Source organism: Lissotriton helveticus, chromosome 8 (assembly GCF_964261635.1).
Source record: "Lissotriton helveticus chromosome 8, aLisHel1.1, whole genome shotgun sequence".
Lineage (NCBI taxonomy): Eukaryota > Metazoa > Chordata > Amphibia > Caudata > Salamandridae > Lissotriton > Lissotriton helveticus.
Genome location: NC_136069.1, coordinates 407,432,404 through 407,446,660, shown reverse-complemented (window position 1 = coordinate 407,446,660; position 14,257 = coordinate 407,432,404). Strand labels below are relative to the sequence as shown.

At 42.5% G+C, this 14,257-nt stretch overlaps 1 protein-coding gene across 5 annotated transcripts in view; it reads left to right on the top strand.

Annotated features, from left to right (window-relative positions):
- PROSER1 (proline and serine rich 1) overlaps positions 1–14,257 on the top strand; it is a 209,071-nt gene that overhangs the window by 76,413 nt on the left and 118,401 nt on the right. For all 5 annotated transcript variants that reach the window (XM_078657239.1, XM_078657238.1, XM_078657236.1 and 2 more), the window contains 2 exons: positions 3,492–3,602; positions 4,900–4,983. In XM_078657239.1, the coding sequence (XP_078513365.1) occupies positions 3,492–3,602; positions 4,900–4,983 (195 nt within the window). The remainder of the gene's footprint in view (positions 1–3,491; positions 3,603–4,899; positions 4,984–14,257) is intronic.

The following is a 14,257-nucleotide window of genomic DNA, read 5'->3' as shown; positions in this document are numbered from 1 at the left end:
CTATGGATAACTTAAATGTTTTGTACTTGAGTTTCTGTGCACTTACAGTAGCTTACGGTGTCTCACAGAAAAATGGTGGCGTGTTGGTGCCACATAAAGCAGAGTGACATGGTAGGGCCATATAATGCATTTAAACAAACTGTTTTATTGTTCATAAGTTCTGTATTATTCCACATCCTGTTGTCTCTCCCTCATATATCTATCTTAGCATTTTATTGCACATTTTCCCACCCAAGTTTGCATGGGCTTGTTATTTATGGCCGTCACTGAGGGCCAGGAGAACTATACTGGATTCTAAACCCGGTTATCCGCTGTGACTACATCACAGTATTGAAATACCAACATTGTTTTCTACTATTGTGATGTCACCATGGGATGCCCTTACTTCTCGATTGTTCTAATAATAATAATAATAAAGGGGCTTGTAAAGCGCCTGGTGACGCCATCCCGGCGTGTCCCCGCGCTGTGGAAAAAGAGTCAAGAAACCGGAAGGAGATTACAGGGAAAACAGATGAGTTTTCAAAAGCTTTCTAAAGGTGGCTTCAGAGTCAGCTAGTCTGATGCTCATCGGGAGCTGGTTCCACTCTTTGGCTGCCATTACACGAAAGGAGCGGCCTCCCATTCTAGCTTTTTTTACACGGGGAATTTTCAGCAGACCTGTTCCCCCAGACCGGAGAGTTCTAGTGGGTTCATAGGGGATAGCTAGGTCGGTCATGTAGGGAGGGGCAGAGTGTGCGAGGATCCTATAGCACATAAGGAGGGCTTTAAATAGGACTCTCTTTTTTATAGACAGCCAGTGCAAGGTGGCAAGGGCCGGTTTAGATGCCGCTCTTTTGGGAAGTCTAAGGACTAGGCGTGCAGCGGTGTTCTGGAGCACTTGAAGTCTCCTGATGTTTTTCTGCGTTGTTCCGAGCAGAAGCACATTGCCATAGTCCATCCTCGAGGTCACAAGAGCTTGGGTCATAGTGCGCCTTGCTTCAAGAGGAAGGAGGTCAAGGGTGCGATTTAAGGTCTTCATAACACCAAAGCACTTCCCCACCATTTTGTGCACATGACTGTTGAAGGAAAGTCTGGGATCAATCCAGATCCCCAGATTTTTGGCTGATTGGCATGGGGTGGGTAATGGCCCTAGACAAGATGGCCACCACTCCTTGGTCCAACTCGTGTCCCTGCCACCAATCACCAGAACCTCCGTTTTGGAGCCATTAAGTTTCAGGCAGTGTTGGTTCATCCAGCCTGCCAATGCCTGCATGCAAGTTTTAAAGTTGTCGGCTGCCCTGCAGGGTGATTGGGTCAAGGAGATGAGAAGTTGGGTATCGTCGGCATATGAAACAAGTTCAATGCCGAACGATTGGACCACATCAGCCAGAGGAGCCAAGTAAAGATTGAACAGGGTAGGGCTCAGGGCACCTCACACGAGACTCTAGACACCCGAGTGAAACTGCAGGATGCCAGCTGATGGTTTCACCCTCCTGTCACCTCTCCGTAGACTCATGGGGGCAGGAGAAGGCAGGTAACATCCTGCCTTCACCAAATGCCATTTTCCCTGTCAACACGTGTGTCTGCAGACCAATGAAACAGGGAATGCAATGATGCACTAACACTGCTATGTGGCTGTTTTATTTATATTTGGGCAAGGGTGAAATTGAAAAGAGGATGGTGCGGGTAGTAAGAGTTGAGATTTTATTTTTAAAACGTTTGATGGATGAGGGTAGAGTAAATGCGTTGGGTTGCTTAGGTTGGTGGCAGGACATCTGTTGTAGCACACTATTTGACAGGAAAGGGACAGGAAATGCGAAGAACGGTGTGGGAGGGTGACAAGATATCATTTTCTTAAATCTTTAAATTAAGGTGGCTGAGGGATAGCCAGATCGGACACCTTATGTGGTACGGAGTGGATGCGGGTTAAGCCAGGTCATGTATAGCTCCCCATGACTTCTCGGCCCTTTTACTTTTGATTAGAGCAGGGCTGGAAGATGTGCAACTGTGAATAAAATGTATGTTTTTCACCTCTGGGTTCTAAATGACATTGTGCTTCGATTTTGTTTTCTGTTTGACGTCATTTAGAAACGCTCATTTAAAAACCTTCATTTTTAGTATGACTCTTTTGGGAGCAAAAAGATACCCTGAAATGTACACACCCTAAAATTAACCAAAATAAGAGTTTCCACATTTCACTACATCGGAGAAGGTATTAAACCTCAATTGCATGAGGAAGTGTGTCCCATGTTTTAAGTCACTGCCCAAAGCCTCAGTCAGAAAATGCAATCAATTTAATAACTTGTTGTGCCCACTCAATAATTGAGTTCTAGATTAATGTAAAGTTAAAGGATCTTATTTCAGAATCCAAAAATAAAGCGATACAGAGTCAATGCCTTGAAAGCTCTCCATGTAGCATTATACAGAGAATGTAAAAATCTGAAATAATTTTAAGTACCAATTGGGCTGCAAAATCAGTAGAGTAACAGACAGCATCCTTAGTAGAACAGGAAAGTGTTCTGGTCACCCCCAAAATTGAAGTTTTTTTATACATTATTTTCGCATATGAAATTGCAAAACCTGAAGATTCACTGTGGTGTTAGCAAATGTAACACTTCATAAGCAAATCAGGGTACGTGAAAAATAAACGAAATGTTACCTAAACGCCCAAGCACTATCAAACTGCATGAAAAATTATTCAACACCCTCTTTGCTAATGACATCTGGAGATGCTCCAAGAGCACATGATACATTAACAATAACGTGTTATGTGAGGCATGGGAAATGTTAGAAGTTGTGACCTAACTGGGGGGAGTTAATCAAGAGCAAAATAACAATAACTGTGGAAATAAATCAGTATATCTCAGCTTGACAGTGTGCAGCAGAGAAGTGGGCAGGGGGGAAACAAAATGGGTGACCAAGATGATTTCCACCTTGGACAAGATGGCGTTTGTTCTTGATTTGTGGTCTATTTACCATATAAAAACACACTTCTGCACGTCATAGAAAATTTGTTTCAAAACCAACAGTAGTAGATCAATATGTACATGTTAAATCGAGTGTGAAATGCACGTTGTTAATGATGTACAAAAATAGGAACCCCTAAAAGTGTCTCAGTATCCAACCTTCTGACATATATACCTCTTTATATTATCTCCGTCCTACAACTTAATGCTTTATATATCTATCACCAGAATATAAAAGAGATGCGGAAAGCAGTGTATATTTTGCAGCACTTCTTTTCCAATTACCACGTGTTCCCAACAATATATATTTTGTTTTAATTGAAACAAATAAATATACTCTCTATCTTTGTAGCCGAATGTTGTCTGTTTACTCTGTCTCTTGCATGGGTTTGAGTTCATGTATTAAATAAGATTGATATTCCATAAGCGATATTTTTATTGTGATGCTTAGCAAAGTTGTTTGCTTCATTTTAGTACGGGAGCAAACTATTGCATTTAACATTCTGAGTTTAGACTTTTATTGTTAACACTCAGTTCCTGTTTCAGGCTTCCAAGGTCGGCTGTAAAGCGCCACACGCTATGATATCATCTTGTGGAATGATACCTGGAAATCCTTACCCTAAGGGAAAACCCAGCATCATAAATGGGATTTTTCCTGTAAGTATAGTCCAGTCGTGTTTTCGTTGCTACAAGATAACAATAGTTCCCATTAATGCCAGAGATCTCTTACAACGCAGCAACATGTTTTTTGTGTTAATGTTTTATCACCAGATTGTTTGTTTGTTTTGCTCAGCTGGAAGTGGGAAAACCAAGGGGACTGGCTTGGGCAGAATGTATGGACGGTCCCTGGACCCTTTTCTCGTGTTGAGCTAAACATCCCTGGCACGATAATTGGCCCTCTCTATTGTGGTGTGAAAGACAAAACTTGTAAAGTTAAAAGTGAGATTGAAATCCGAGAGCACCATGAAGAAATTCATTTTAGACTGTGTGGTATCTGTAATCCTTTCTTATGTGTGGTTTAAGAGATAATAATGTTGTTCCAAATGTACAGTGACAAACTGACATTTATTGATTCACTCGTCGCAGTGTCTTCGGAACTATGGGGGTGGGTAAAGGTTTGTATTTTTAACGTATGCCAATGCAGTGCGATAACTACCTTTAATCTGGAAGAGTCTTTATCACATTTTTGCATCACATTTGCTATATCATTTACATGCTGATTCTTTTCATGGCTCTCCTCGTGCTTTGGCTCTTGAAACCAAACTTGTCTGGCTATGAGTTTTCTGGATTTCCCACCTCTCTACTCGGGCCATATGCTTTGCTCAAGGTTTTCTTTGGTCTTCCCAATATTCTAGTAATAGTGAGAGGGTTGTGTTTGGAAGGCTGTGTCTCTTTTTCCAAATATACGTGCCAGACACTTTCTTGTAGAGAAGGCTTTCAAGTGGTCTTTTAATATTGAACCGCTTAAGAATTCAATCTCCTGTCAGTCTTTTCACAACAACCCAGACCTATTTGGCAAGGTCTACACATATGTTATAAGCAACTTATTTTATCAAGTGCAATTGTTTTGTTTGATTAAGATTTCTCATGTGTTGTCTCATGTCTTTCGATTTCATTAGTCTTTGTCTTGATTTAGTTATGATAAAAAATGGAATCAATTGTAAAGTAAGATGCATATTAAGAATGTGATTTTCTCTTTTAGTCCTTTCATATTACAAAGGTTAAGGTTTCCAGTATGTCATTGTCTTAGTCCTAATTTAGGTTATGTCTTCAATTACAATTTAAGTCCCAAAAATGTGAATTCTCCAATGATGTGGTGCTAGTTTAGAACACGAGTTTAACATTGACCCAGCTTTTTGCATTTAATCACCATCAGCTAGTGTTTGGTCTAAATAATGGTCAATGGCATGTATTGTACCCATAATTTTGTAACTGACACTTGTTTTTGGCTTAGGGGACCCCGGGGAAAAAAGATGGGGAAGAATATACCAATGAAGGAATGGGCATAGCTGCACGGATACTTGGACCATCTAAACCGGTATGTCTGAGAAAAATATGTACGGCAAATACTTTTTTCAAAATGTCTTTTATTAATTACCATTTATAATCGTGGAACTGCCTTTATTATATAATTAATAATGTAATGACATTTAAAAAAATCAGTTTGCATATGCGCAATATATTTCACAGTAATTTGGTTTATTATTTTATTTTAAACCATTATAAACAGCAAACCCATTAACGGTGAAATCAAATATTCATGAGTTTGGAGGTACACATTACATTTTCTAACATGGTAGATCATAAAATGTCAGTAGTCTTCGAGAGCAGTCGTATTCCTTTTCCTTATAAAACCTGTTCCAGTAGTAACCATATTAGTCTGTTTATTTCCTAAATATTTTGTCTTCCATCTCTGCTTAGCAATTAATTTAGACTGTTGCTTCAGGGCAGCCTGTTGTTTTGGGGAAACAGAATATCCCTCGACCATTTTTCATAACTATAAGTCTTCCATGACTTTGTGACATTTCCATATATATGGTAGTCTAAACTCTTCAGCCGTGGACCTTTTGTCAACACTTCTCACCTAGTCATAAAAAGTCTTTAATTCTGCACTCAGCCCATCATTCTCAGTAAACTCCGTATATGGTGCGTTCTGTGTAATTAATTGAATTCTGAATCTGGCTTTACTGGCTTTTTTGCGCTAATCTATAGTTTTTTTTCGATTTCTGTAATCTCTTATTGACCATACCTTTTTTTATAGTCCTTTATTGCATACAATTATAGCCTTATAGGTTTGTGTTGATTTTTTAGGAAAAATCAAGCATTATGTGGTGTGTTTTGGTGAGCATAGCTTTCTCTGGGGAATTGCTTCCATGTATTTTTACCTGCCTTTAATAGTCTAGCATACAGCAGAAACGGAGTACGAGCAGTCCCAAAAGAGTTTTGTGGTTCGCTGGATGTTAGCATTTAACCATTCAATATCGGCTCTTCTGTTTGTTGCTGTACAACGCCCTCCTGTATGGAAGCTTCTGGAGGAATGCATGCCTTTTCACAGATATGTCTCATTGCTATTTTGCTGTTGTGCTGGTCTGATTGCATAAGGTTTATTGCCACATATTAAATCCATTTTAAATTGGAGGCGTTCTGATTCTTGGTCTTCAACCATATCATTCAATAATTATTTGTTAGGGCCTCTCCATCTGCAAACCATGTTGTTATGTTCTGCAATTTGGAAACCAGATCATAACTGTGAGACATCTGCCTGTGATGGGGGATACACCTTTGAAGATTGTGCGTTGGTGGACACAACCCTCTGGGCCATCCAATCTGGAAGAGGTCACCCCTCCTTCCAGCCAAAGCCCCGTTTCCACTTTTCCAGGGAGCCATTCACATTTCCTCGCAGGGGGCCTTCAGGCTGCAAAGTGGGGATTAACTCTGAAAAGGCTACCAAAGGCAGGAATATACCAATTTTGTTTAAAAGGGCCATGTTTTAAAAATAGTAATTTAAATCTGACTTGCACATTAGATAGAGTTTTAAATTACTATTCACTTGAGTCATTGAATTTTGATTTTTTCTATTCCCCTTCTGACCTCCTTGCAGGTGGCCAGTATGCTGCCAGGTGACAAGTGGGGAGAGTTCAAGGTTATTGTTTCAGTTAATTAAAACCATAACATTTTCGCAACTTAAAACTGTAATACATTGCAAATTATAACATCATAAAATAGTACATCCCGAGAGAAGGTGCAGAAAGTCCTTCAACTGTAAGAATTACTTGTTTCCTGCTATTGTATATCTTAAACAGGATCAACAGTTTAAACCTAGTACAATATTTGTGCTAATAGGCAAACCTCATAAAATAGTACATCCAGAGAGAAAGTACAGATAGCCATTAAACTCTGAGAAGTATGTGTTTCCTGCTACAGCATATCTTAAAAGAGATTAATAGTTAAAAACTGGTGCATTATTTGTGCTAATACTCCATCCAATGTAAACTTATATTCAGCCCTAATTGCAACTGTACTAATTGAATGAGTGCAATTAAAAATAATTTGCCAATAAAAATGACCATGATGATATTAAGATTGCTTGGTAGAGATCCGTGGGGACTCATAGCATAGAATATACTGAAAAAAAGAGCAACAGTCAAAATACCTGAAACATTGCATATTTCCTAATACAGAACATCATAAACCTAACCATTTGTTTAAAAACTAGTGCAATGCTTCTGCAAATTAGCCTCAGGTTTCGCGATGAAGGTCATTGCCAGAAATTTGACCAGTTTGCAGTTCAACTGCAGTTCCCCAGGGTCGGGGCACGCTATTATAGATTCCCTGCACAAACAGATGCCTCTATCATTGAAGCTTTTCCTTAGTAGTTGTAAGTGAAGCATACGCAGCTTGGGACAGATGCAGATGAAATGAATGAGGTCCTCTTTTTTTCCTTTGCAAAGTCTCCATGAGGTCAGACCAATGTATTCCAAGTTGGTTGGTTTAATAATTCTAGTATGTTGCCCATGTGCAGGGTCATGAGACTGCCTTTTTGGCGTGCTGGAAATGGAACTGCCAGGTAGTGTGCTGAGGTCAGAGTGTCACTGTATTTGATTTACATCCATGCATGGGAGCGGAAGCTGAATTTGTATTTGTCTTCAAAGCAAGATTGTAGCTTTATAGGCCTGTTGGTTGCCTTTTTTAAGGCGTCCGATGGCACACTTGCGGCCCATAGTTCAATTTGAAAGGGAAACATTCAGATATTTATAGTGTGCCGACTGCTGCTAACTTTGAAAACCTGACCATAATGTGCAATTTAATGTGGAATCTTGGGTTTGACTGATCTTGTAGCAACTTTTTATCGCTTTTGATCTTCTTGCTAGATCTTGCTTTAAAAGTACAAAGTCCAGGCATATTTGTACTGGAAAAGGAAATTTGTTGAACATTGAACGCTCACCTGAAGGTATCCACTATTGCAGCATCCTGCCCTCTCATCGCCACACTGGCATTTGGGATGGTTGTTAGTAGCTTGGTTGAGATAACTCTTAAGAGTGGTTGAAATGACGGCCCATCCAGTGTTTTTTGCCAGGTGGTAAAGGCGTGCATTAATGCAATCCTCTTCTTCTCTATGTATTGTTTTTGCCAGAAGAAGTTTCCTCTTGAATTGAGATAAAGCCCCAGGAATTTATAATTGGATTCAGTCTCTTCTTTGACACCATTTAAGACATTTGAGGTGGAGTGTCCCAGTTAATTACAGACAGACATTGCTTTTGTGACATTTACCGCCAGGTGGTTGGTTCTTGCGTACATTACATTGATGTTCAGTGATCTTTGTAGGCCTACTTTAGTTGAACTAAATAGCACAATGTTATCAGTATATGATAGAATGGTAAGGCGGAGGGGACCCAGCCCTGGGGAATTGGGAATTTTCCTGATCCAGGGCTGGTGATAGGTCTGCCATGAAGAGGTTTTAAGGTTGCGTGCTAGCACACACCCCTGTTTTAATCTTTGATAAGTTGGATTACTCCAATATTGTAACTTTCTTAGATTTATGACATTCTCTTTCATTGAGATGGGAGACCCCCGGTACTTTTAGAAAGCAATGTGATGATAGGTGTAGATTAGAAAAGGCCTAGGCCTCTTAGTTTAGTAACCTATCAGTAATTTTTTTTAAGAGAGACCAAACTTAGTTCTTAACCAATCAGGTGATATCACCCTTTAGAACACTCCTGTGAGAAGCTCCGGGCTATCAGATTTTCTACTGCACATCATGTTAGGGAGTCTCCACTGAGGTTTCCTGTTCCAGACTGATTCCGCAGCAAATTTTGAAAGATATAACTCTTCGTATACATACAGATATATCAATACACCTTTGTATCTGTATTTTTCCCTGCTAAAATCTGATTTTACCATGTCAGAAAAAGCAAAAATGGATCTCTTCAGAGACTGTGCTACATGTGGTAAAAAGAGGTTCTACATGGATAACCCTCATCCAGACTGCCTTTACTGCCTATACCCATCGCATGAGGCTAAAGACTGTAAAGTATTTTGGACCTTTTCTGTGAAGAGTCTTAAGGACCGTGAAGGGAGGCTGCTGTCATCGCTCAAAAAACGTAAAACTCGAAAGGAGCCCGTGTCAGACACTGAAAGTGGGAAATCATCATCTTATTCCAGAAAATCACAAAAGATAGAGAGGGACTCTTCCCATTCTCATTCCTCTCTCGAGCCTCCCATAAAATGCTCTAAAAATCTAATGTTTCTCACTAAGAATGCACCTTCTCATCAACAAAAGGAAAAACAGTCTTCAAAAGCATTGTCTAAATCTACTTCTGAACTTCCTATACCTCCACTACAGGTCAGTCACTCCTTCAAGAAACTTTCTTTTACTCAATCGACGGACAGACCGTCGACTAGAAAATGGTCATCAACACCGTCGACGACGAAGGCTTCCACCGCCTTCATTACTACCACTCTACATTCTCGATGACATCATTGCTCTCAATTACGACCTTATCATCGACGAGCTAAGCACAAGTACCCTCAGAGCCGAAGATAGTCATCTCGACAAAGGCATCACTGTCTGCGACACTCCTGTCAACAGCTTTGTTAACATCAATAAAGACGCCACCGTCAACGAAGACACCATAGGTGCCGAAGATATCACCGTCGATGAAGAATAAGCTTTCCGAAATGACGACCTAGTCAATGGCCTCGTCGACGAGATAAACCTCAGAAAAACATCAGAAATCTCCTCTCCTCACTCCTGCACATGGTTCTTCTAGTCAAATGTCTCTTTTACTGCACTCTCATCTGTTGGATGACAATGAGCCCGATGAAGAGGACCCCTTTCATAGGGCACGCAGTCCCTCCGAGTTGCATGTCAAGGGTCAACCAGAGGACGATGAGTTGGAGCATTATGAGCAAACTTATTACGCTCCTACATAGCATTGCCATCAACAGTATAAAGAGGAATTGGCCTCTCTACCTTTATCTCTGATGTCTGACCTACAGCTCATGCTTAGTGACTATCACAGGCGTGTCCCTCCATCAAAGCCTTCCACCAGACCTCCATCTTCACCAGCAAAGTTGCTATCTAGGCATCCTTCACCAACACTGCCTTCACAACCACAATTGTTTACGCCAATTCCAAGTGCCCCGCAAATGGCTCCCTTCCAGGATCCAACTCCCTCAGAAGATGACATGGATGTGGAACACTCTTACCGAATGGAATGATTACATGATAACACACCCCTCATCTTCAATGCCGCCTCTGGTGGAATCTCCTCTAGAGGATATTGGTGGATTTCAAAACCTGCTCGAGAGAGCTGCAAAGAGGTTCTATTTACCAATACCCACAAGATAAACAGATTGTTTTCTGTGTGTTTTTTTTAGGAGCCATTTTGTAAAACTGTCAAAGCTATGCCCATTATTGATTACATTTGGGAGGAAGGCATTAAGGTGCTGAACACCCCAGATTTGGTGGCTGCAGTGTTACCACACCGTCACAAGAAACAAAAGGCTACTGAGGATGTTCCTGCATGTTTTACTGGGCACTCTAAACTGAATTCCGTTGTCACGGAAGCGGCCCACCGCCGCTCCAAGAACCCTTCGGCCCCTATCTCAGCGCCCCCAGATAAAGAGGGTAGGTACCTTGACAATATTGGGAAACATTTTTCCTCAATGTCAGGACTAATGGTCAGTGCAACCAACTCTTTAGCAGTTCCTGGAATATACGACCGACAAATGTGGTCGGACATTGCTCTGTACATCGACCAGTTACCAGAAGTTGTCAAAGCAGAAGACAAATAGGGTGATGGTGAACATAAATAAGAAAAGGTTGAGACAGCAATTTAGATTTATTTACTATTTAAAGCCCTGAAGAAATCGAGGCCTAATTTGCCATTCGACAGAACATGTGTTGGCTGGCTGTCTAAGTTGTATCACTGCTGTTTGAAATGGATGTACAGAAACTTTCCCTTTGGCCTAATTTGATGATTTTTGAACTTTGAGTGTGGAGAACTTTACAGTGAATGACCTCCCAATTGGGGTGTTATAGAAAGGGTTGTTTTGGTAGCCAATTCCATATCTAGGGCACTATAAGTTATGATACAAATCTTTAACTTTTTCCCTAATATACTGCAGAGTGCCCTGCTCTGGCTATCTGTTCATTGTGGTTTGGCAGAACATTCCAGAACTAGATGTGGGAGTTGCCTAGAAGAGTCCCCCACTTCTGGCTAAGGATGCCAAGTGTCCCAAGATGGCACAGATCCTCACTGGTGGGCGGACCAAAGGGTTGGCTAGTGTAGTGCTTGGGGAGGAGATTAACCCCAGTTACTGAGGGGAAGAGAGTAAAATTATCCTAGTGCCCCTAGATGACAAAGAAATGGTGCCCATAGCCCACATGCCTGCTAACACATCCAAGTGTAGGTAGGGGATCACCATCAGTGGGCAGAGGTTTGGAAGTTCTGAGTGCCACGAGAGCCAGCATGAATACTGTAAGGTGTCTTCTGGTGTCCTCAGAGCAGATATGCCCCAATACATTCCACCAGGTTGTAGTAGCAGACAACCGTAAGTCACTACCCAGGGGCTCTGGTTCCCTTTGAGTGAGACAGGTTCTCTAAAGGTAGATGTGAGCCCCGCCATGCTTGTGTATTGTCTGTTAGGCAGTGATTTGGATCACACTATCTAGAAGGAAGTGGAGCTCCAATCACACCTTGAGATGTTAGGGTTACCTAAGTGAGTGTGCCTGCCCACACAGTCCAGGGCCGCACAAAAGAGGAGTCAAGGAGACCCAGAGCCTGGGAAAATGGTTCAGGCAGCTGCCAAAAAGAGGAAGGGCAGGGGTCATGGGAAACTAGCCCCTGAAACGTCCATGGTCCAGGAGGAAGGGGATCCTAAGGAGACCACCTAGAGCCTACTGGGTGGATACTCCAGCTTTGGGAGACCGACCTTTGCTTGCTGGATGGCAAGGTGAGGGTGGGCCCACCAGAAATGAGTTCGGTATAGCTCAAAAAGAGTGCCCAACTGTACAGGGCTCGAGGCTGCAAGCTGAGACCCAGGCAACCGGTGACACATATAGACATCACCTGATCCTTTTGGAAAATGACCTCCTGTACAATGAGCCTTAAGTTCATGAGTCTGGGGCAACTTGTGAGTTAGTAGTTTCCCAGTGCTCCAAAGCAATCCTATTGGGTGTGGCTAATGGTATACCCCTGGAAGGACATCTGAAGTAGGACAAGACCTTTGCCAGGCATATCACCCACATCTGTTGGGCCCCGGGTGACAACATCCTCAGATGCTTTGTGTAGGTTATATCCCACATGCCAGGCCAGTGGAAGGTCAGTGAAAAAGCTAAAGGTCCCCTGGTTCCCTTATCTGTTGGCACCCCATTTGAATGGGTGGTTATCGACATTGTTGGGACCCCAAAACTGCCTTGAGCAACAGATTTATCCTGGTGTTGGTGTGCCATGCCACTAGGTAACGAGAGGCCATTCCTCTGAGATCTGCCTGCCCCTGCAGTGGCTAGGGCCTTGAAGGAAATTTTTAACAGAGTAGGTTCCCTGAAAAAGAAGTGTCTGACAGGGGAGCAAACGTTATGTTGACCTATATGAAATCAAGGTGGGATGCGTGTGGGGTAACTTATAAGCTCTCCACCCTATCACTCTCAGACTAATGGGCTTTGTTGAGAGAACCTAAAAGGCATGATTATAGGCCTGTCTGAGGCCATGAGGTGGAAGTGGCATATCCTCTTACCATGCCTGTGTTTTGCCTTCTGGAAGGTGCCACAGAAGAGAGATTTGTTTAGCTCATTTGAGCTCCTCTGTGGTCGCCCTGTTAGTGGACCTTAGAGCAAGCTCCCAGGAAGCTCCTCCAGAATGTAGTTGGCAACATGTTGGCTCTCAGAAACGATATGCAATAGTTCTGGAAAAGTCCTCTGAGAAACTAGACCTCAAGCAGGAGGTAAAGAAACTCTGGCATGTCCGGTAGGCTACTCTGGTCAAGTTTCAATCTGGACAAAAAGTATGTGCGATGGAGTCAGTAGACCCCAGTGCCCTACAAGACAGCTTGTCAGGTCACTATGATGTGAAAGTGAGAAAGGCGGACGTCACCTTCCTGGTGGACATCAAGACCCCAAGGAGCCCCTCATGGCAGTCGCCTCAAATCCCATTTTGAAAGGTCTGAAGTCACCATGCTCCTGGTGACAGATAAAGAGGTGGAAGAGGAGAGGGAACCTCTCCCTGACCTCCTGTCTTCCAAGGAGCAGGATGGATGGATGGATGGGTCAGTGGAAGGTATCAACCTTCCTCCTACCCTGACCCCAGAGCAGCACAGGGACTGTCACCAATTGTTGGATCAGTTTGCCTCTTTGTTCTCCCTCACCCCTGGTCTTACGAATTTGTGTACTCGTGATACTGACACAGAAGATAGCTCACCGGTGAAAAATTTAATTTACATTCTATCTGATAAGATGAGGGCTAGCCTTAAGGAGGAAGTTTCCGCGATCCTTCTATTGGGGCTGATTGAGCACTCCAATAGACTATACCTAATTGGGATTCACATCCAGGTTCAGCCAGACCACAGTCCCTTCAGATAGCTCATGCAGATGAGGGGAGATATACTCAAACTGTTGAGGTGGTCCATTGCCCTACAGGCAATGGACTTAAGGGTGGAACATCGCCCTGGGTCAGACCACTCCAGTGCTGATGGTCTTTACAGGGTCTTCCACCTTAATGATGACACTCCCAGGAGTTTGAGTAGTTCTCCCCACTTTGAGATGGGAGGGGAGACGCATGTTGGACCTGTCAGCCTTAGGTTGATCTTCCCCCAACATTTTGCCTCCTCCCCTCCTATTTGTCATTCGGGATACTTTTTTTCTTCATTTATCTGTCCATCATTTCCACTTTCATGCTACATCTTCAGGTTGTTTTTTACTTCGGTTCTACAGGTTTGTTTATTGTTGCCTTAATTAGTTTTGTCCTTTGGTGCTTCCTTTTACAGCACCAAACAGATCAGACAGACTATTAAGCAGTTTTTAACTTGGTTTTACACTTCGGCACATCCTTTAATAGCACCAAACAATGCACAAAATAGTGACTTTTTAAAGTGCCTATATTTTGGGCAGCGGTACAAAAGGGGGTGGTGATGGACGGAGCATCTGAACCAATCAAACACTCACACCCAGTCAACCGATCTGGGTTTAATCCATCACCGTTCTTTAGCCCACTCTGCCGCCCCAGTTCAAACATGGCCATATGCAAATCAGTCTGACCCTGTGCCTCATGGGAACAGTCCAGCCCGGACTGCCAAGCCATGCCTTCCATGGA